The sequence below is a fragment of the Armigeres subalbatus genome, chromosome 2, assembly GCF_024139115.2.
Source record: "Armigeres subalbatus isolate Guangzhou_Male chromosome 2, GZ_Asu_2, whole genome shotgun sequence".
In the NCBI taxonomy this organism is placed as follows: Eukaryota; Metazoa; Arthropoda; class Insecta; order Diptera; family Culicidae; genus Armigeres; species Armigeres subalbatus.
The window spans coordinates 278,355,492-278,380,080 of NC_085140.1; the positions used below are offsets into that span (position 1 = coordinate 278,355,492).

At 42.6% G+C, this 24,589-nt stretch overlaps 1 protein-coding gene across 1 annotated transcript; it reads left to right on the top strand.

Annotated features, from left to right (window-relative positions):
* The first annotated feature begins 32 nt into the window (after positions 1-32).
* Positions 33-4,054, top strand: LOC134209752 (uncharacterized). Its single transcript, XM_062685767.1, has 3 exons — positions 33-3,272; positions 3,618-3,805; positions 3,931-4,054. Exons 1-3 carry the CDS (start codon positions 33-35, stop codon positions 4,052-4,054), a joined length of 3,552 nt encoding a protein of 1,183 aa, XP_062541751.1.
* The last annotated feature ends 20,535 nt before the right edge of the window (positions 4,055-24,589 follow it).

The window sequence follows — 24,589 nt, forward strand, 5'->3', positions numbered from 1 at the left end:
GTGGATCACAAGTCAACTTTACTTCGGAAGCGATGCTGGGGAAGTTACAAGTGGATCGAGAAGAAATCAACATTCCTATTACCGGAGTAAACAGTGTGCGATCAAGTGTCCGTCAGAAAGCGAAGGTTGATGTCCTCTCGAAGCATAACAATTTCAAAATCGAGTTAGATTGTTTGGTCTCACCGAAGATAACAGGAAACTTGCCTACTTTCGAGGTGGATATGACTTCGTGGAATATTCCAAGCGGAATTCAGCTAGCGGATCCGGTGTTCTTTCGTCCGGGACAAGTGGACTTGTTGATCGGAATGGAATGGTACGACGACGTAATCAAGCCTGGTCGACTGAAGCTGTCCGAAGAACTTCCTACGCTCCAGGACTCGCAATTTGGGTGGTTGGTAGGTGGAAGATATTCTAGTGCTTTTAGTGGAATAAGTGTGAACTCTTGTGTAGCGACACCATTTGGTGATCCGCTAAGTGAACTAATGCAGAAGTTTTGGGACATTGAAAGTGTATCCAGTGAAAATTGTCCGTTGTCGGAAGCCGAACAGTGTGAGAAACATTTCCAGTCTACGTTTCGTCGACGTGATGATGGCCGATACGTAGTGCAGCTTCCACTAAGGGATTCAGTAAGTCAGCTTGGAGATTCTAGATCGATGGCACTCCGGAGATTCTACGCTTTGGAAGCAAAATTGCAGAAGAACCCGGAGATAAAGAAGCAATACGATGATTTCCTGGATGAGTATGAGCAGCTTGGACATTGTGTGGAAGTCCGTGAAGTGGATGATCCCATCGGTTTGCAGAAATGGTATCTGCCGCACCATGCAGTGCTAAGGCCATCGAATTCAACTACCAAGTGTCGCGTAGTATTCGATGGATCAGCGAAGATAGGTGGAATGTCCTTGAATGATGCGATGATGGTCGGTCCTACAATCCAACCCGATTTGCTGACGATTATTTTGAAGTTTCGCGTATTTCGGTACGTGTTAAGCGCTGATATAGCTAAAATGTATCGGCAAGTGCAGAAAGCAAAATGCCACACTCCGTTACAACGCATCTTCTACCGGAAAAATCCTAGTGATCCACTTAGAGTGTTGGAATTACAAACTGTGACCTACGGCACAGCTTCCGCCCCATTTCTGGCTATTCGAGCATTATACCAACTAGCAATAGATGAGGAGGAGTCACATCCTGGGGCGGCAATGTTAGTGAAGAAGATGTTCTACGTCGATAATGTATTATTCGGCGGCGACGACTTGGAAGAAGTTCGAAGACTTCAAGGAGAATTGGTTTCCTTGTTGCAGTGTGGAGGTTTCCATCTACACAAATGGGCAGCGAACGATGAGAGACTCCTGGAAAGTGTATCTGATGTTGATCGAGATAAGTTGGTGAAGATTGAAGACTCTAGCGCAAATGAAGTTATCAAAACCCTTGGATTAATGTGGGACCCGATCGGAGATGATTTTCTATTTCGTGCACAAGCTGACTGTAAAATTCCAACCCCAACAAAGCGGCAAGTATTGTCAGTAATTGCCAGGCTTTTTGATCCTCTGGGACTGTTGTCACCGGTCATCGTTTTGGCGAAGACACTAATGCAAAAACTCTGGAAAAGCAAAATGGATTGGGACGATCAACTAGATGGAGAGTTACTGAAGGATTGGACAAATTTCTTGGATGCACTACCACTTGCAGAAGACTTCCGGGTTACACGACGTGTTGTTACGAATGATGCAGTCAGGCTCGAAATCCATGGATTCTCAGACGCTTCAAACATGGCCTACGGTGCGTGCGTATACCTTCGATCAGTATTCGATGATGGCACCGCTAGTGCGAAGTTGATTACTAGCAAATCAAAGGTCTGTCCAATCACTCCATTGTCTATTCCAAGGAAGGAGCTAATGGCAGCTCTGCTTCTGAATCGCCTGGTGAAGAAAGTGATCAACGCAATGGAATTGGAAAACGTCCCAGTTATTCTCTGGTCGGACAGCCAAGTAGTTTTAACATGGCTGAACAAACCTGTAGACCGCCTTCAGATATTCGTGAGAAATCGTGTCGCAGAGATAATCCAGGAAACCAAGAATGTGTGGAAATACGTCAGGTCCGCAGACAACCCGGCTGATATTGTGTCTCGCGGAATGTCAGCTAAAATGCTTTCGAAAAATGATTTATGGTGGAATGGACCGTATTTTCTACGCATCGCAACCTATGAAGAAGTGACCCCTGCAGTACTGAAAGATGAAGAAATTCCAGAATTGAAGTCAGCAATATCTACCAATATCGCAACAGTGTATGAAGAGCTTCCAATATTAACGAAATTTGAATCTTTTCGAAAAACGCAACGTATTATCGCCTTTGTTCTCCGGTTCATATCCAACTGTCGTTTGAAGAAAGGTACACGAAGAGCTACATCAACACCAACGATTCCGGAGCTACAAAACGCAACTAAGTGCATCATCCGTGCGATCCAACGAAGTGAACTACAAGATGAAATCGATCGCCTACAATCTGGAGAGCCATGTAAGCGAATTGGCAACCTAAATCCCTTCTTGGATGACGGATTATTAAGAGTTGGAGGTAGAATTCGTCACTGCAACCTACCTTACGATGTGAAGCACCAATGGATTGTTCCTGCTAAACACCCTGTGACAAGAAATCTCATCGTCGCTATTCATAGGGAAAATCTTCATGCTGGTCCAAATAGCATACTCGCAGCTCTAAGAGAACGGTATTGGATCCTGAATGGTAGATCGACGGTAAGGAAGGTTACGAGAAGTTGTATCACCTGCTTCAAATCAAACCCGAAGTTGGCTGAGCAATTTATGGGAGACTTGCCCTCCTATCGAGTCACCGAAGCACCTACATTCCTAAGAGTTGGAGTGGATTTTGCCGGACCCATCTACATCAAACAAACCGCTAGGAAAGCCGCACCAACGAAAGGATACATCTGTGTATTTGTCTGTATGGTATCTAAGGCAATGCACTTGGAAGTAGTCGAGAACCTCTCGACTGAAGCATTTTTGGCGGCACTACAAAGATTTGTTTCCAGAAGAGGAGTTCCTGAAGAGGTATACAGTGACAATGGAACCAATTTCATGGGAGCGAGATCGGAACTGCGTGAGCTGTACGAGCTCTTCAAGGCTGACCTCACCAGTGAAAGGCTATCGCAGTTTTGTCAAATCAAGGAGATCAAGCAAACAACAATTCCACCAAGCGTAGCTCATTTCGGAGGGTTATGGGAGGCGGGAGTTAAAAGTGTCAAATCGGTTATGAAGAAAGTATATAAATCCGCCTCTCTGACAATTATGGAATTTGCGACCTTGCTTTGCCAAATTGAGGCCATACTAAACTCGAGACCTCTTTTTGCTCATTCCTCTGACCCCAATGACCCTAATGTTTTGACCCCTGGCCATTTGATGATCAATCGACCTTTAACTGCTATCCCTGAGCCCTGTCTCGATGACATTCCCATCAATCGATTATCAAAATGGCAACATATTCAATTACTTCGACAGCATTTTTGGAACCGCTGGTCGAAAGAATATTTGGTAGAGCTTCAAACTCGTTCGAAATGGACGAGAAAACATGCAAATGTCGTTCCCAACACCGTCGTGCTTTTGAAGGAAGATAACATGCCACCGCAGCAATGGAGACTAGGTAGAATAATCAAAAGCTACCCTGGTCCCGATAATCTGACTCGCGTCGTAGATGTCCGTGTGGGGAACAGCATCTTCAAGCGGCCGATCCATAAATTGGCCCCACTACCCATTCTAGAGGAAAGTGCTGCAACTACAACATCACTTCTTTCTCGGTGGGAGCATGTTCAGTCCGTAACCCAGCGAACTGAAGAAACAAGCCACGCCTCCTTGCGCAACCATCGCCATCGTCTGCGCTCAACGCAGAACAGTTTTTGAATAAAACCATGGTGCCACCTAGCACCATTGATCAGTTTTTTCGCAACGACCAACAGCAGCAGAAGGAGAAGAAGATCGAGAAACAGCCCAGCCGAGACCAGCCGCAGCAGAGTCGAACCGACACCGGCAACAGCATCAGAGCCTAGCCGAAGCCGGCCGGCATCGGCGTGGAGCCGCAGCAGGCTGAAGAAATGTGTATTTTTCAACAAGAAGAAGAAGAGTAAATAATGTTCTAGAAAAGTCTCGTGTGTGTGTTTTGGATTCTTGCCAGGAGCTCCCTCGGTCCGCCAGCTGCAGCTAAAGAGTTAATTTTCGGCCCTTATCAGGGCCAAGAAGAGTTAATGGTAATTTTCGAGGCAATTGTTTGGCATTCGTCGCTGGTCCGCCGGTCGCTGCATTAAGGCAGTTCCCATCCCGCTGGTTCCAATGGGGAACCAGCACTCGTCGGCGGATACGCTGCATGAAGGCAGCTATGGATTCGCGCTCCACCCCGGAGCACCCAACAGCAATTACAGTCCACTGCAATATTAAGCTACACTATTAGTTTTAGATATATAGTGTCTTTGAGAAAAAAATTTCATATTTTTTTACGATTTTTTTCCATGTAGTGAAATTAGGGTGGTACCTATATTTCAGAAGTTCATAATATCAACTTTTTAATTTTTCGGTAAAGACTTGTGCAATGTTCCACAAAGTTGTAGAGCAATAGGGCACTGCACGGAAAGATCTCTTTCTCTTTCGTTCTTCATAAATTTTGACGTTTACTGGCCTTGTTGTTTTCTAATTTCTTTGCAGCGAAAAAGAGACAAAGCAGTCCGTGCAGTGCCCTATTAATTTTGAGCAACTTTGCCGAAGAAACCATTTTTCTATCACTTATGGTTCGCAAGTTATGGGCTTTTTAATAAATACGTTAGGGCGGTCCCTAAAAATCGGTATTCTTCACATAACTTTTTATACATTCATTTCTCGCATAAACTTTGTTCCGAGCACTTTTAGGACTTTTGAAGACGCACATTTTTGTTAAAGAACCATGGATCTATCTCTTATAACAAAAAAGTTATTCGAGTTTTTGTATGAAAAACATGTTTTTTCATATGCGTATATTTCAAAATGGAGCAAACCGATTTTCAATCTATTGGTTCTATTCGAAAGCTCGCACTTTTCTGCGTTTATGGTGGGAAAACTGAGAGAGCGTTTTTTGTTTAAAGCGTTTTATTTCATTTTGAAAAAAATATGTTTTTAATCGAAAAACGGCTATAACTTGATAAATAAACGAGATAGGTCCATGGGTCTTCAACAAAAAGATGTGCCTTTAGAAGTTCTAAATGTGGTCCATACAAAGTATCCCTCAAAAATCAATACATAAAAATATGTTTATAAAAAACGGTTTTCGTAAGGAAATAAACGTTAGTTAGATCAAAGTAGTTTTAGGTCTTTAGTTTTTAGGTCCCTTAACAAATATCAGCACAACAACTTTATACAGTTAATAATGGTACGTGGCCGGTCAATTGTAACAGGTCTAAGATTCAGTAAGTGGAACATTTAGTTGTCTGCTAGAGGTTTAAGAATATTCGCAGTGATGTAGGGGCCGGAGGCAGCTGGATAGGGCAAACGAAGTTTATTTTAATGCATCCAGCGTAGTGCAGCCTGACACAACCTGGCTATCGTCTCGCACAGGAGCTCGGTTGCAAATTTCCTTTCCATTAGAAAAATACTGATTAATCATCATTGATTTGTTAATTTTTGTGGCTTCATTCCTAGAAAATAAAAATTATATTATTACAAAAAAATCGATCAGAAAAGTACCAAATCCTTGAATAACGTAGAAGAAATATTTGACATTTGTTTGTTTGTTGATACCGGATGAGTGCCAATGTTTTTCAATAAATCAAAGCCTACTATGATTGAAATATGTAAATATTTTCTACCTCTTGAATGTCAAAAAGGCACTCACGGCCGCCATTATCTAGCGCAAAATACTGGATTGGTGAGCATTGAAGATCATTAAGGACAATCATCATAGAATCCAAATTCAAATAAAAGTACTCGAGTTTTCAAGCACACCACTTAATACGGAAGCAACGCACAACTGTCATTTTCATTATTTCAGCTTTGCTGCGACTTTTGTGCGTTGCTCCCATATTGAGTGGTGTGCCTTTAAAAACGCGAGTATTTTTAAATTTGGATTCTACGATGATTGCCCTTAAACGGTTAATCATCGAACGTCCAATTTCAAAGATCTTAGAAAGCTCATAACTTGCCCCGCGGCAGAGCATCAAGTTGGCTTAGATTAACCCGATTTTTTCTCATGATCTGATTTTATTCAATGCCTGCTTGAGAACCTTACGGTTACATGTTACCAAACTCTTACCATTATTGTTGAACTGTTGTAAACATGCTGGAATCAAAAGGCTCGTTATGCAATTGACACATCAGGAAACTGGAAAAGCCAAAAGTGTTCTGATATTAATCGCTAAACAAATTTGCGTCAATTTTAAACAATAAGACTCTTTGAAATAAAATTGTTGCTTATTATCTATACGGGAATGCAGCAGAAATACAGATAAAATGACAGTTTCTCGGCTGATATTGGAAAAGAGGCGCATAATGAGCAAAACGACTTGATGGTTATATAGCGTATTTAGAAAATTGAATGTGCTAATCACTAGCAATTAAACCTAATGGGGTATGCTTGCTCCTGGATCACTCATGCAGTATCGGTTGCATTGTGATGTAAACAGCGGGCTTCACTTAATAGGTATTATACTATGTACAACGGTGTGAGTCAGCTTGTCGACGACAAAATCAGTGAGAATGCTAAAAAATACGACATTCTACGGTGGGCTGGTTATATTAGGGTAGTGTGAATAGGGACGTGGAAAACGTGAATAAAAGAGCAGAAAAGTTTCAATAGAAATTGTTTGCAATGAGCGGTGATACGAGTGGTGATTCATTATTTCAGTGAAAGTGCCCACTATTCGTACAGAGCCCATAATACGCATGTAAACCTTAATGACATTCTCTTTTGGTTTTGTTTATCCTATTACATATTATTAAAAAGGTTTTAGCTCTAAAAAGTAATAAAACAATATGTTCGACTTGTCATAAGACGAGTTAATACAATCCCATTGAATTCCACCACTTAATTGTATCTTGACAGATACGTATTTCGACCTCAAATGTAAGGCCGTCTTCATTGTCTCGTACTTGACTCGACTTAGTACGAGACACTGAAGACGGCCTTATATTTGAGGTCGAAATACGTATCTGTCAAGATACAATTAAGTGGTGGAATTCAATGGGATTGTATTAACTCGTCTTATGACAAGTGAAGACATTCCACTAAAAAGCTCAAAATAATTTTCTTATCAATATGTTCGAGTTTGTTGCCAAAATCGGGAAGAAAATGTTGCCAAAAACGGGTGTTGCCAAAATCAGGGGTAGACAAAAACGGGTGTTGCCAAAATCGGGATGAGACTGTATTATGTTGTATACATAATACACAAACATTTCTTGATCATTCAATTAGTCTTTAGCTCCAGGGTTCATATAAAAATAAAGATATGACAACTATAATTAATTGGTTTGTTCTACACCCAACCGGCGGATGTTAGATTTTTTAACAATTCTGTAAAAGAATCTATCAAAACCTGTATAAGAACTGGGCATATGCGAAATTGTTATATTCTTATATAAGTATTGTGTTTGTAAGCTATTCTAACAATACTTGTTTGAGAGCTTACATTTTTTGCATAAGAATCTAACAATTTCGCATATGTCCAATTCTTATACAGCTTTTGTTAGATTCTTATACAGAATTTTTAGAAAATCTAACAACCGTCGGTTGGGTGATAATATAGTCCTCAATTATTGAGATTAATTAAGTAAATATTATCGGTCAAAATGTTCTAATAAAATATCGCAAAGTACTCAGAACCACAGTCATTTGAATTTCAGTATTACAATCAGCTCAATTTCCTGCATGCATTATCTACCGATCCAAACGTCATCCATAAAAAGCGAATGATCATCATACTTATCAAATAAGCATTAGCAACAGCAAATTATCTTGTCTACACCGACAAAAATATTTTGTAATAGGGGTAATGACGGCTTTGGCAGGTTTTGTTCTATTATTGGCAGGGGGTTTTTTATGACTGATTATGCTCAAATTTGGCCCAAACATTCTTTGCACATCAAAGAATGTTGTGACCAAATTTCATAAAATTCGGTCGACAAAAACCCCCCTGCCAATAATAGAACAAAACCTGCCAAAGCCGTCTGTTCCCCTATTAAATTTATTTCCATACACATATTGAGAACATGCAACCAAAAGTAACGTTAAATTGAACTTACTGCAAATTGAAATCGAAATTAATTCAAACGACGCTAGTTTGTATGATTTATTTTAATTTTATTGGATTTCCCCGAATTTCCAGGGGTTAGACAAAAAGGTTGAAAATGGCATAATTTTGTCGAAGTTCAAATCAGCATAACTTTGCGTAGAAAAATCCGATTTCAATGAAATTAGGACCATCGGAGGCGGAAACTCTTCTAGTATGCTATCCCACTATTAAACCTGAGATAGGTCTTTGTGCACCGGAGACGTTCCAGGTTTTCCGAGGGTATGTTAAAATTGCATTTTTTTTCTTCTGCTTGTCATTGTATGTGACGTTTACTGACATCATGTTTTATGCTTTTCCCAGAAACTAGAACTAATATGCTAATCAATGCTGGCTACTCACTTACTTACTTATGGATCCTGTACACCTCTGGTGGTGCAAAGGGCCGACTAGAAAGATCTCCATCCTGAGCGTTGCCCAGCTATCGCTATAACCTGTTTCCAGGTTAGATTTCGGTCGATTTTTATTCCTTTAATGAGGCTACGCCGCCATGAGCCTCTGGGTCTGCCTCTGCTGCGATGGGTTCCAGTCTAATGCTTGTTTACAGATTTCGTTTCCGCCCCTACGTAGAGTGTGCCCGACCCAGCACCACTTCCGGTCCCTAATTTCTGGTGCTATTCGCCAATTCGAAGTCGTTTAGGTGCTCCATGGTTATAGGCTGCCATAACAGCCCGCGGTTTGGTTCACGGTCAATCGCATCTACCAAAATCTCGTCGATTACTATGAGGAACAGTAACGGTGATAGAATACATCCTCATACCAGCTACGAACCAGATAGGGTCGGACAAGATCCCATTGTGCAGCACTATACGAAATGGCCTCGTACTGTGCTTCGATGAGGCTGTTGTTGATGGTCCACACAGGATCTTCTGGCACGGAATCCGGCTTGCTGCCGCCGGAGAGTCGCATCGATCTTCTCCTGAATCCGGGCTAGGATAATTTTGCACAAAACTTTGAGAACGGTACACAGCAACATAATACCTTGCCAGTTATCGCATACTATCAGGTCACCCTTTATGGGCACCTTCACTAAGATACCTTGTATCCGTTTCCATTTTTGGCTGATGCAGATGTGGTCGATTTGATTATCTGTAAAGCCGTCACGGGAGACCCACGTGACCTTGTGAATCGGTCGATGAGGGAAGAGCGATCCACCGATCAACATGTCGTTATTACCACAAAATTCTGCGAACAGCTCTCCATTTTCGCTCATTTCTTCGAGACCATTGTGTTCCATAATGCGCTCACGATTCGAGTTGTCGGATCCGATCTTCGCATTGAAGTCGCCCAAACAGATCTTGATATCACCCTTCGGAATTCTATCTACGACGGCATTGAGTTGACTGTAGAAGTTCTTTTTGTCTTGCAGATCGGCAGCATCGGTTGGCGCATAACATTGGATTATAGTAAGGTTTCGGACCCGTGTTCTAAATCTCGCAACGATTATCCTTTCACTTATAGGTTCCCACTTCATAAGCGCAGAGTGTGCCTGAGCGCTTTGTAGGAAGCCAACTCCGCGATGCCGGGGAGCGTGTTCACCTCGTAAACCAGAGTATAGCAGAACTTGTCCCGACGGCGTTCTGTGTTCTCCAAAGTTTGGCCAACGGACTTCACTCAGTCCCAGGATCTCAAGCTTCATGCGGCGTGCCTCATTGGCAAGTTGTGTCAATTTACCCTGCTGGGCTAGGGTTAAAACGTTCCATGTTCCTATTCGTGTCCGTTGTTTCGCGCTAAGAGTCGTCGCCGTAAAATCAGTCCGTATTCTTTCCTTATCGGATTCTCGAACAAATTGATGTATCGGGAACAGTAGGTTGTTGGCCCAAGGTTCCCTATCCACCGGGATGGGGCTGCTATCTTAGGTATAGCTTCCGGGGAATAGCATTTCATACTCAGTCGCTGGATACCAGAACAGACGCTGTTGGAGCCGCACCTCCTTGGTGGACAGACGCTCAATCAGTCGGATCAAATTTGTTTAAAGTCCCACCCAACACCAGGACTAGGCTAGTGGGCTTTGAGCGGCACACGGTCTCTTTGATAGGGCCTGCTTGGGAACACATGCAGCTTTTTATAGAAGTTCAACAGATCGCACTGTCGAACCCCACCACATCCTAGGCAGACCCCACAGGACGCACCCTCTCACTCAAGCTGATGTCAGAAGAACAACAGTGCCCAGGCTGCACTACCAGCTAAGTACGCAACCCTTAGCTGGCGGTCAATTGTCATCGGAAGACCCGTGGAAGCGTGAGTATTGGAACTTGTGAGGACCAGAGCTATGTTAGGCCTTCCCGGATGTCAACTCACCATTTCGTAGCCCATCAATGCTGGCTGTAGATCGAAAATCCATTAGGTATACGCAGGGATATGGTGCGGCACGAAACTCTTTGCGTGCAGCACGCGTTGTTGGGAGCAAGCCCATTCAGATACAGAGAGGCGAGTAAGTGCGGATCGTTCTCGGGGCTCTCAAAGAGTCGTGCACAGAGTAGCACTCTAACTGCACTTTTTCGGTTCTGCTTTGGCATGATTTTCATGATCTAAACGGTGATTATTACACGCGTGTTCTGCAGAAAGATGGTTGATCGGCGTATTATTTGTTCGACATGTAGAAATATAAATAAATAAGAAAGAGAAAATTTATCTACTATGGGAAATATGTAAAAGTTAAAAGATAATAGTTCTTTTTTCATATGATTTCTTTAAATACATTTCAATCATTTTTAAATCAATTCGTTTATCTATGGAGATATGTGAATTGATTTTAAGTATTCAATTAAAACGCAAATATTTCAAAATATTTTCAAGTTTCCAAGAATCTCTTTGTGTGAATAATAATGAAAATAAATCAACATTTTTACGCTCAACTTAATTTTTACCTAATTCCTAAAAAACTGCGTAAAAACTACTTTAACGGAAAGCTTTTTAAAACATTACGTAATATGGGACCACTTTATTTCCAAAATCCACGTATAAAAATTCGCTTGTAAATAACCACATTTTTCTTATTATTTAGCAGGGCTTCATCATATTGACCCGCTCTTTCAACAATGATCATTTTGACGGTAACTATTATTCAAACATAGGTACCCTTTTTATCAATGGTCAATATAATTAGATTTTTTATTTCTACCAACGGCACTTCCGAACGCACGTAGAGTGGAAGATATTGTCAACAAAAACAATAACTGTAGCAAATAATTTGCAATTATAAATCGCACTGCAGTGATTTGAAAACAGAAATTCCTAAATTACAATTATCTCTGACCGCCTAAATGGATTTCTAATTGCAGTTATCTATAGTTTTTGTATTATTTTCTAAGAAGAAACTGCATAAATGAATTCCAATTATCTGCAAATACATGGCTTTTAACGGTATAACTTTCAAACAAATAAACAACCATATTGCGGGCATTAATCATTTCAATTTTCTCGATGAATTCGAAATGCACAATGTGCACTACCCGTGCTACCCGAAAGGGTAGTGTAGCCTTTGACTCGCACGCAGCAGCAAGAGCCCGCGCACCTTCGGCTCATAGCTCGCAAAATTTGAGAGACGCGCACCCGAAGGCACGAACATTTTTCGCACCGCTCTGAGTATTAAGACAAACCCTGGGTATACGCAGATATATAGCTATTTTCGGCACGGAATAAGCCATACACCCTTAACAAATGTCACTTTCGCAGAACATCCGGAACCTGTTACAAATTAGCCTGAGAGTCTTACAATTCTCAAAATGACTATATTCATCGTCTTGGATAAACATGAATTTTGACACCCATACCCATGCATGGTTCCAGATGGTGCCAAAACTAGCTCCTCCTGGAAGGCCCTTGGAAACTGCTATAAGGGTGGCTCCATCATTCTGGAAATGTTTATGTAATTATCGTCTCGCAAAGGCATGAAGTTAGATACTCACTGACTATGGATCGACTGTACGTTTTAATTTTATTTATTGAACGGCTACTCAGTCTTGCAATATTTTTCCCTTGAAAAAGACACAATCCCCGTGTCGAAACGTCGGGTAAATAAAAAAAAACTCGTTGTAATGACTGAGTAGCCATTCACATTCAATAAATAAAAGTTAGACACTCATATTTGCATTACTCCGATCATTTATCATTTCATCAGACCGGACCGGGGCCGTTTTTACGGAAATGGCCATATATATACGTAGTTTTGATGGATTCTCGATCTACAGCCACCATTGGTAAAAAAAAAACAAATGAATATACCCTCGGAAAACCCGGAACATCTCTGGTGGCCAAGGACCAATCTCAAGTTTACTAGAAGAGTTTTCGTGTCCGACGGTTCCAATTTTATCAAAATCGGATCATTCTACGCAAAGTTATGCTGACTTGAACTTCGACAAAATTTTGCCTATCTCAACCTTTTTGTCTAACCCCTGTATATTTGTATTTGTATTTCCAATTTATGTTTGATATGTCAACATACATTTATTTTTTTCAATTTTGCTCATTTGGTAGGTCAATATCATTTTATAATGCAGTTAGTAACAGAGGCGTAGAAGCCGACGTACTCGTGGTGACTCAAGGTTAGGTTCACAATGTTCAAGAATGGAAGGAAATTAGGATTCGGAAATCAGGGAATCATCATAATCAAAGAATGCCAGGGACGATGTGGTGTGTCGTCGTGCTCGAGGATTGGTTCGACTGGGAGCATCTTCCGGATGGGCAGAGCTACGGAGCTCTACGGAACAGCAAGCATAAGTCTCTGCTTTGAAGAAAGAGAAAAAAACAAAGTAGGTATTAGAATGTTATGCCAAAAGAACAAAGAAAACCATAAATGGCCTGCATATAGACTAGATCACGATCTCCCAAAACTCCTCGAACTTCCCTGAAGGGTTGTTTACCCTCGGGCCACAAGGGTGTCCAATAGTCTGGAGGCGTCATTTTCCGAGCAGAGCCAAACTACGTGATCGATGTCATCACAATCGGCTCCACACCTACATAAGTTGCTATCGACAAGGTTTATTCTGTACATATGTGCGTTCACTGCATAGTGATTGGACATAAGCCTCGACATCACGCGAATGAAGCCTCGACTTAAGTCCTCGCCTCTGAACCACGCTTGTCCAGAAACTTTTGAAACAATGGAAAATAGCCACCGTCCATGTTCGTTGAATGTCTGATTACTTTGCCAACTTTGAAGAGTACTCTGATGGACTAATGGGAAAAACTCGTTGCTCGAGATTTTTCGCTTAACTTTTCAAAAGGACCTAAGTAACATTTTTTTCATGAATTAATTTGAATAGCGCAATCAACAAAAAAACATGAAAGCTTTTGATTGCAGTACTCAAATTAATTCATGAGAAAATTGTTACTTAGGTCCTTTTGAAAAGTTAAGCGAGATTTGTCTATCATAAACCGCACCTTCATGTGCACCCACCTTTGCCAGCGAATCTGCTTTCTCATTGCCATAGATTGAGCAGTGAGATAGGACCCAAACAAAGGTAATCTTGAATGATCTTTCCACCAAAACACGCATCTGCTCTCTTATGTTTGTAAGAAATGAAACTTTTGATAGAAAAAACATACACCTTAGATTTTTTGACACAATGCACAATATAAGCTAAGCTTTCCATCGATGTATTAATATTCAAAATCGGTGGTTGCAAATCTGGCGGAAAAATAGTTTTCAAAAAGAAATTCAAGATGGCAGCCAAATTCAATACGGATGCTTCTATTTTTACTATTGCAAATTGAGGATAAACTCTTCCTCTGTCCAACGATATGCTGATCTCTACAATCGGTTGAGAAATGTTGGAGTTATGATAATTTTGGTGTATCAAGAATTGACAAAAATCGAGGGGTCCATTAAAATGATTTCGTGTATAACTGACGAGGGGTTCATCTTTCTTAAGAATTTAACTAGGATCCTTAATATACTCGCCGAAAGCTTCCGAAAGAATATAAATTTAGGCATTTTTAAGAACCTCGTGCAAATAGTGGCCCGGTTTCCGGGTTTCAGCGAGAATTACTCAATTATTGGCTGAATACTAAATGATAATGAAATGATAAGTTCAATCACTGCTTCAAATACTCTTCGAAAAGCTCAGACCCTCCGTGTTTACGGAAAGCCTTGAAGGCCTCAGATTTCTGAGAATAAAACTTAGTACATTCATCATCCCATCCAGGAGTGGCTGGTCTTCTTATAACAGATGTACATGGAACGCGTCGTTTCTCAGCTTCTTTTTTGAAATAATTCGGTAAGGAATTTTTTTTTTTCATCCAATGGTGAAAAAATATCAGTTGATTCACCACCAATTTTTATCGACGATGCAAATTTTTGCAGGTTTGTGAGGTCGAAAGAAACATTAACTGTCTCAGATTCTTGATAGCCACTTTTAATTGTGGTGACTATCGACATATGGTCGGGGTTCAGCCAAACCGCACAACCGCATAAAGACAGACCAATACGGCTTTGTTGACCATTTGGTCCTTTTCGAGTTACATCACCAGTGTTTAAAACATTCAAATTGAAATCGTCACACAAATCATAGCTCTATAATCATCATACGTTTTGCCCCATCCAATACCATGTGCGTTCATATAAACCCAATATTAATACTGGGGATGATAGAAGGAAGACTGTGCTCCAAAGCTACCGACTATTAAGAGATGCGTTTTGTGGAATATAAACTGAAGCTAAGCAAAGATATTCTTCACATTTACTTGACATGTGTCGATTTCTAAGCCGGGAGCAGTCGGAATGGGAATTCTGTAGAAGTACACCACCATAATGATCGTCCCGATCTTGGCGAATAATATTAAAAGTTGTTTTGTCTTCTGAAGTTGAGTTGATTTCGTCTTCTAAAGAAAGTCATGTTTCACAGAATGCAAGTTTATCGCAATCGGAATTGCGAACCAAAAACTTGAACACGTCTATCTTATTTTTCAGACTATGACAGTTCCACTGCAGCACAGTGATTGTATCTGGGCTGCGAAATGGTGAGTTGACATCTGGGAAGGAGCGACCTACACAGCTCTGGTCCTCACAAGTTCCAATCTCACGCTTCCACGGGTCTTCCGATGACAATTGACCGCCAGCTAAGGGTTGCGTATTTAGCTGGTAGTGCAGCCTGGGCACTGTTGTCCTTCTGACATCAGCTAGAGTGAGTGGGTGCGACCAACGGGACCATCGTCCCTAACCCTTAATCCCAAGGCGTTAAGCGACCCGTGCCGAGGGGATGCATGGCCAGGGGGGTGAAATAATGAGCTAGGCCTTTAACGGAGCCTGTGGGGTACCTGGGCACCCTCCACAGTAATTGTCCCTTACCGCGTCATGCTTGGCTCTGGCGTGGTGGACCTCTTTTCCCGAGCAACTCGTGGGACCAAAATGGAAAACCAAGTTAATTATTCAATTAGTGGTAGTAGTGTAGGCGACAACCCTTTCGCAAGAGGTGGGTTGTTCAGGTCTCCGCCTAGGAGGCCAGAGGCAATAGTCGGCAGCTCAGTGCGCAGCGCCAGCGTGGGTCACTTAATCATCTCCCAGGTTCCGCCGGTAGAGGTTATAGACGGCCCATGGCTTGTGGAGGCAATAAACCGCAAACGCGATGGGCTTTCGGCCTTCGAGGTGGTGACGGAACAGCTGGACGCCATCATCGACTTTACGTCATCGAAGCATAATATCAGTAAGGAACTCAAGAGGAGCTTGCTGAAACTTCGAAAGTCGATGCTGGACGCCAAGCTGGAGATGGCGGTCGGGACGGCCAAGTGTAAACCCGTGAAATCCGTGGAGTCGAGGTCTACCCAGACTGAGGCCCAAGGATTCGCGGACTCGGGCAAGGTTGAATCGACCGAGGGCGTGCCAGCGAAGACGGTGGTGCTAAAGTCTACCCAGACCGAGGCTCAAGTATTCGCGGGCACGTCGGGGGTGGCTGCTCCAACGGAGCAGACACAAAAACGGGGGAGACAGTCTCCAGGGGATGAGCTCCCTGGGAGCCGCTCCAAAACGCGGAGGGTTACTACCCCGAACAAGGGTAGGGGGCTGGGAAGCTGAACCCCGGCCAGGTACCTCCAAAACCGAGGGAGAAAGGACCTGGAAAGGTTCGTCCACCCAGGAAAGACGGTGGTAAGGGGTTACGGCAGGCTGAGAGCTCTCCGTCGCACCAGACCAGGGAAATAGAGGGGGATGACGCCTCCTGGACCCTGGTCAAGCACAAGAGGAAACCGAAGACGTCAAGGGCCGAAAAGAAGGCCCAGGCGAATGAGGGTAGCAAGAAGTCTAGGGTAGGTGCCAATCGCTCCAGGGGCGATGCCCTAGTCATCAAAACGGACGAGGCTAAGTACTCGGATGTCTTGAAGGCGATGAGGAGTGACGTCAAGCTCGGTGAACTCGGCGCCGACGTACGTCGAATAAGACGTACCCGGATGGGCGAGATGATCGTCGAGCTGAAGCGGGCAGCTCGCAAAAGGGCGTCACCTACAAGAAGTTGGCGGAGGAAGTCCTAGGCGAGACGGTCAATGTGAGGGTACTCACGACGGAGGTGAATCTAAGGGTTAAGGACCTGGACGAGATCACTGAAGTCGAAGAGCTCGTCACGGCACTGTGGTGACAGTGAGAAGTGGAGACGCCCACCGCAGCCGTTCGGTTACGGAAAGGTCCGGCAGGGACGCAAGTAGCATTGGTACGGCTATCTGCAGCGGACGCCTCCAAAGTAGTCAAGTTAGGAAGCGTCAAGGTGGGATGGTCGGTATGCCCTGTGGGCATATACGAGCAACCCGAAGTTTGCTTCAAGTGCCTGGAACCGGGGCACAAGCAATGGGACTGCAAAGGCCCTGACAGAAGCAATCTCTGCCGACGCTGCGAATTGGAGGGACATAACGCACAATGCTGCACGAACCCTCCCAATTGTTTGATTTGTTCCAGCAATGCTGTGAACAGCAAGCACCCCATGGGGGGTTCGATGTGCCCGGCATTTAAGCGTGCTGCAAAATCACAGTGCAGGTAACACAGCTGGCTTGCTTGGCCTCGCCCGAGTGTTTGGTGTGCGCAGGTTTAGAGGAAACGGCGGAACTCGTGTTGTTTGTGTGCTCACGTTTTCGCGCAATGCGTTACCACATGCTTGCCACATGTGGTCTGGACACTATCCCGGACAACCTAGTTCGGAGGATGTGTAAAGACGAAGTTGGCTGGAACGCCGTTTTATCGGCTATCGTCTCGGAGCTACACAGAAGGTGGCGCGTGGACTCAAGGATGGCTAGTTCAGGCGTAAATAAGAGGTGGTCCAAGGGATCGGAGTCAGCTTCATGGGTCATACCGGTGGTCATGCTCTGTGGTCGAACTCGATCCTTTTATCGAACAAGTGGCCGCGCGAAGAACAACATGGTATCGTCGCTTTCGCGTCGTCGGTCAACCGGGCGGGTTCCAAGCTCGAGGACGGAAAGGGGTCCTCGTCAAGGCTGGGGCAGGCGTAGGCACCGCGTCGGCAAGTCCCTCTGTGTGCTGGCGAATAGGCCCTATCGCAGAAAGGTCAATTTGGGGTGCACGCGGCATCATCATTCTTGATACCAGTCGTGCAGAGGGAAGCAGGCGCGAAGTCGACCCTGCCCACCTTCCGAGGACATAGGGCATGGTAAGGCCACCTGGAAAGCCGGCAACGCGCTGGCGCGATACCATGGTGTTCTTCTAAAAAAGCGAGTCACGATGTTCGGGGCTGCAAGGACACGCAGCTAACCTCGAGGGTGCGTTGTGCACTGGCCCTCCTTTGAAGCATTACTTTCTGGTTGTACCAAAGGGACTATGGGCTTGGCGGCAATGGAAACGGTTTAGCGGGTCGGGAATGTAGTCCTGCCTCCCTCGGTGATCCCTAACCCCGCACTTCCTGGTCAACCCAGCATGTCTGTTGAGCAGATTCCCCCTCCATTGTTTAGGAAGAAAAAAAAACAGTGATTGTATCTTGTGTAATGGCCGTATTATCCATCAAAAGATACAGTTTCTGCAAGAAGAGTTTATGAAACAGTCAATTGCTTCAGATAACTTTTTACTGCTAGAATAAAGAGGTCAATGATTGGCCTCAATGAATTCGGAATACCGAACAAGTTCAAAAACGATCTTCAAGGTCTTTAAAGGATATCAATCCTCGCTTGGACAGAATTCTTTTTCTATAAGTGCGAGTAACATTCTTTTTTTCGTTGATAGTCCTCTGATCGAATGTTTCTTTACATCGGTTATTGGCAATGGTGGGAATGTCTTGCTGCAACTACCACCGCAGAATCATCCATATCGGCTACGTCCAATTATACGTCAATGGAAATGGAATCGTAGTAATCACTGAAATAGCAGCCTTTGCAGTGGTATCGGCGGATGTGTCTTGCGCTTTAACCATTTCCGCATACTTGGACTGCTTGGAGCGCTGTACCAACGAGCGCTACCATTTTTGGGTGCGCTTTTTGTACAACGGGCAATCTTGCAAACCATGGGGAGAATCCATACCACAATAAGCACATTTTGTGGCTTGTTTATGGCAGGACTCCTCCCGATGACTTTCGAAACATTTGCCACAGCGTGGTTTGTTTTCACAAAATTCGGCAGTGTGACCAAGTTGTTTGCAGTTGGTACAATTAAATACCCTTGGCACAAAAAGACGCACCGGAAAAAACATATTTTCTATATCGACATATTTTGGGAGCAACTAACCGACGAATGTCACCCGTAGCGAGCCTGACTTAGAATATACCTTTTTACCATCTACCGTGGCTGCTGAATGCAATTCCTTGCAGTCCAGAATCTCCACGGTAGATTTCAGGGCAAGCACATCCTTGCAAGTCGAGCTCGCTGTGTTGACTACGCCTTCTATATCGACTTCTCGCAAGGGCACATAAACTAAATATTCAACAATGTACGCCCTGTAGTTCACAATTTCATCCGCAACCTGGTATGTAAGTGCGGTGATGCGTAGTTTATTCCGGTTATCCTGATTGAATTCGGTTGTCGGAAAACGAGGCGTCAAATCAAGTTTTATGCCTAGAAAATCAAGGCTCTTCACTTTCTGCCGAAAGTAAACAACCCAAGTCCCAGGCGAAGCCACATGGTACAATCATGTTCGAGTACTATCTTTCGATGGCTCATTGCCTCCTGCAGTCTCTGCCTCCCTCGCAAGATTGAAGGTTGATTGTTGCTTATGCTAACTTACAACTAATATCTAATTATAAAAAAAAACTAATTCAATTTACTTCTATTAGTTCTGCAAGACAATAGTCAACGGTTTTGGGTAGAAAGTTGTAAAATTTCAGAATCAAAATGTTGTCTACCAGCAGCGATGTTTGCAAACGCATATATTTGAGAAATTTTAATCCGATAAAGCGCTTGCCGCCCTATGATGAGTATGAGAATCAAAGATTTGATCGTTGATTGCGGTGGGTATGATTTGCTCATCCGGTGGATGGTCCAATCAGGGATTCGATTAACGTTTCCCATTAACTTTGCACAGGAATTCAAAACAATAACGGAAACGGTATTCTCAGTAACTGGATGCCCCCACAATAAGCGTTCTTAAATTCGTTGGAATCCTCTCTCTCAAGGCATGCGTCCTTGGCGAGAAAGGTTCCATCACAAATCATGCATTTAGCATCCATATGGCACTGGTTACATGACCCTACTTTTGACACAGACGGCACTGTGTAGGGATCTGGACATCCACCAGTGAACTAAATATAATTCTTAGGAAATCTCTCTTTATTTTCTTTTTCATTCTAATCAATTAGACTGGCATTAATCCAATACAATTACAAAATTTTCATATTTATCTCATCCAGTGATTTATTATCACCGGGAAAACTTTTCGGAATAACTATGAACAATCGCTCAGTTTTGTCGTCGTACGTAAAAAATATATGCCTCTTCTCCGCCAAATACGGGAGAAGACGTTTGCGATCATCAAACGATCTCAGCAATACACTGCAGTCACTAGTAGTCACTAGTCACTAGTAGACTCACTACCAATTCGAACTGTTTGCACAATTCGTTAATCGAAGAATTATTACCAATATAAGAGTTAGAAACGTTTAGACAGAACGCTTAGGCAGGATAGTCTGGGAAGGAAGTAGAGAATTCTTCCTCTTGTTTTTTTTTAGTCGTGATCTTCTTAGATCTAAGAGGTTCATTCCCAGAACGGTACCCTTGCAGGATTACCACTGCTAGTCGGAATTTCACTTCCGTAAGCGGGCTTGACGAGGGTACGGGTTCAAGAAAAGATCGCAACGGAACGGGATCAATGGGTTGAATAGCACTGAGAAGCATAATGTTAAAATTGAACTAGCTTCGGATAATTTTAAAACTTCTTACATCGGAGACGAGCCAGCCTCGGGCTGAAAGTCTCTTTAATAAAGACACAAAAAAAAAAGCTTCTTACAGCAAAGAGCAAATACAACGGTACAACGCGAGTGTATAAACCGATCTAATTTGGAGGCGTTTTGAAGCAAGCAAACTCAGTTATCAATATTAGTCTTTTTTTTGTCTTTACCTTTATTTCCCGTATTCATAATCAAATGAGCTTTTGTGTTCCACTGAAAAATATTGAAGAATTTGACATAGACGTTTGCAAGATGCTAAACAGCCAAATGCTGAAATGCCTTTAAATACAGATAAATGATGATAATAATTTCTCTTACGTTTTGTTGTCTTTTCAGCTGAAACATTCCCCAATACGCATGATAAACAGTTACTAAACAAAACGTTCTTCAAATAATTGACAGCGATCCCGTCATCAATTACAGCTGGAAGAAAGATGAAATATTGTGCAGTTGTTATATCGTTTTGAACCTCTTCATTGTGGAATATTTGTTTCCATTGTAATCCGACATAAAATGTTAAAACGTAATACCTACCTGTAGGATGACAAACGCATTTTCAAGTGGTGCGGTGATACGGTTACTGTTGCAAAGTATAAGAACTTGTTAAAAGAATGACAATATTTTACTCAACAGCGAGAGCTTACAATCAAATACGAAGTATCCGTGCAGAAACTTATTTCGAACGAGCGAAAAAAACTGCAACTGCAATAAAAATTACCATACAGAAGAAAAACTTCCTTAGCTCAGATGAAATATCATCTCCTCTGTACAACTTTCTTTTGAACAATCTTTTTTCTGTCACAGTGCATAGCCTTTCATCCAGGCTCGCAATGCGCTCATCGCGCAACGATGACGACGGCGCTGGTGACAACGGCGACAACCGATGTCGGCACTTCTCAGCGGCGCGTTGAAGCATATGATTCGACAAGAACAATTCCCGGGATGCCCTTTCCCACTCCCCCTCTTTAACCGGATCTGATGGGCTGCTGGGGCCCGGATATCAGCCTTCATTCTCAAAGCACCAGTTCGGTCCACTCGAAATCTGCTTCGCTCTCGGGCCGGCCCAAAATAAAATTACGATGCAAAAGGCGTGAAAATTTCGAACCGGGTTTATGCATAGAAAGGAGAGGGGGGGGGGGAGGTAGTTTAGGAAGGGTGGAAGGAGTGTGGATAAAAATTCATTTCAAATATCCTTCTTCAACTATTTACGCTGTTACCAATTTGGAATGGCACCAAGCTAGGCCGGAGGGGGTCTGAGTGTAGATATTCGCCTTGCATTCCGAGGAAGACAATTGCGCGCTGAACAATTCTGAGAAGCAAGGACGGACACGGCTTGAGTTGCAAATTATTCATTAGGAAACGGCATTCTTTCCATAGTAAATCAAATTGTTTTCTAGGGTCTACGGATTACGAGTAGTTGTGATATTCAGAGAAATTAGTAAAATATCTTGTCGTCCCATGAGCATTATATCTACAAGTTGAGTAACTACCGGAGTGCGACGATCAAATTAGACCAAAAAAAACTGATTCTGATGATGAGTCAGACTTCAGGGAAGCAAGTGATATTTTACTCTAATATTGAAACACAAATGAGAACAACGGTACTGTTATGAGAGGGATGTGAATAAGTTGATCAAAAATAATATATTGGTAGTGATTTTGAAAACTTTGCATATTGCTATGAATCATACTTTTAAACTTTTTTAATAGCATTATTTTTCTTTGTCTTTCCAGGACAGCCCATCTTTTAGTCAAAACAACTTTACAAAAAGTTTTGCCTTCCAAGCTTGGCAGAAAAGCTATCTTTTCAAACCTTCATTTCAATTATCCCACTCATCCAGTACTCTTAGCGGTGCAAAATATACAGCTCATCATCTCCTCCCGAAAGCCACATGAGACCTCTCCCAGATAATCCGTGGTTCGTTTGTGATGAGACCGACGCCCAAGTTGCCACTGATTCCGCTTGTCATCTTTTCTGTGGCCACATCAGCTTTCATTTCATTTAACCCCTTCATAAGCTGTACTGCCGCGTTGCCTCCAACTGCCATTCTTCGGCTCTATTCCTAAATTATGATATACTTTCGCCGCCGCCGCATTTCCGCAGTGGAAGAAATTTGAATAAATTAAGATCAGTACGAAAGCTTGTTCGGTGGAACCCGAGATAGATTCCGACAGAGTGGAAGAAAGAATTAAAACAAAAACCCGACTTAATCCACCTACAGTGAACGCAACCCTTCTTACAGTTTTGAATGGTTGTGTGTGCACAGTGCATATTACATTTTCTATGCATATGACCTTCAATTGAATATAAAATAACTGATATTATCATGCTTTTAACGATTTCAAAATAAAAAAAAAGAGATATTTCTGAAAATTTAACAATTTTTAAAAAATACAAAAAGGCTGCAGATTTGATTTGCCGCCTTAAATGGCAATATTACAGCTTCTGTTTAAGCCCGAAAGAGTTCAAATTGCGTCATAGACGGCTGAGATATTGGTGTGACAATTTTTCATTAGTAGTCTGAAAATATGTCTCATATTCGTATTTCACAGATATCTCTGAAACCGAATTTCCGATTGCAGAAAAAAATTAATGAGTCCAATGACAAAAACATAGCTTTCGTTTAAAGATAAAATCGCACAAATCGGTCCAAGGACGATTGAGATTTTGTTGGGACATATTTTACCAATGTGTGAAGTTGATACGTCTAATGCTTTATGTTCGTATTTCAGAGATATCTCCGGAACCCAATGTCTAATTGCAAGAACAAAATACAATGGGTTCAATGGCAAAGTCATAGCTTTCGTTTAAAGATAAAATCATGCAAATTGGTTTACAGACGGCTGAGATATTCATGTGACATTATTTTGTTAGTTTTCTGAAAATGCACTTCATGTTCGTATTTCTCACATATCTCTGGAACCAAATATCCGATTGCAAAACTCGTACAATGACAAAGTCATAGCTTTCGTTTAGTGTTAAAATCGTGCAAATCGGTCCACGGACGGCTGAGATCTTGATGTGAGATTTTTGTAACGCACACACATACGCACACACGCACACACGCACACACACACACATACATACATGTGCTCAGTTCGTCGAGCTGAGTTGATTGGTATATACGACTTGGGTCTCCGAGCCTCGGATAAAAAGTCGATTTTTCAAGCGATCTTTATACCCTTCTTAGGGTGTAAGAAGGGTAAAACGACTCAAAAAGGATCTAGGAGGATAGTGCGGAATAGCATGGCGCAAGCTTGCCGACCCGAGTGATAATTCATTTTCATTATAAAAATTTCTAGAAAACGGCGAAAAAACCGAATTACCGTGAAATGGGGCATCTTTGAAAATGCGGATGTGATATCTAATGATTGCGGCTTAGAGAACTAAACGTCTTTTAATAAATGTGACGAATGACGTTTGACGAGTCGTTATGTTGATTTTGTCAATCAAAATGGCATAGTCGCCTTTTTCATGTAGGTATATTTGATGTTTCGTCGAAAACACTGCTATTTTGACATTTTAAAGCGCACTTTGGTGCGTAACATTTAGTGTTAATTGGGGGGGTTCCGTAGCGTAGTTGGCTACACGTTCGCCTTACAAGCGGATGGTCATGGGTTCGATTCCCAGCCCCTCCACTAAAACCCTCGTCAGTCGCCTGATCCGCACACGGTGGCGTTTGGGGTACGTGCCTTACCGTCACGGCTGCCTGATGACGACTGACAACATGATCTTCTCGGAGGCATTCCTCCAACGTTATCCGGACAAATGGCAACCGAACAATGCAACGATCATCGGATACACGACATGGACAAACGGACACAATGGACTGACGATAAGATGGACTGGCAACGACAACAATAATGGTAATGGAAATCTAAAAATAGATTCTGTGTGGATTCTGTACAGCAGAATACTACAGTAGATCTCGGCACAGTAGCGGTTAACAAACACAGAGTGCCTACCAA

Coding starts and splice junctions, on each gene's coding strand:
- LOC134209752 (XM_062685767.1), top strand. CDS start 33: ATGCTGGGGAAGTTACAAGTGGATCGAGAAGAAATCAACATTCCTATT. Junction 3,273..3,617: donor TCAAATCGGTTATGAAGAAA/GTATATAAATCC, acceptor GTGCTTTTGAAG/GAAGATAACATGCCACCGCA. Junction 3,806..3,930: donor ACAACATCACTTCTTTCTCG/GTGGGAGCATGT, acceptor GGTGCCACCTAG/CACCATTGATCAGTTTTTTC.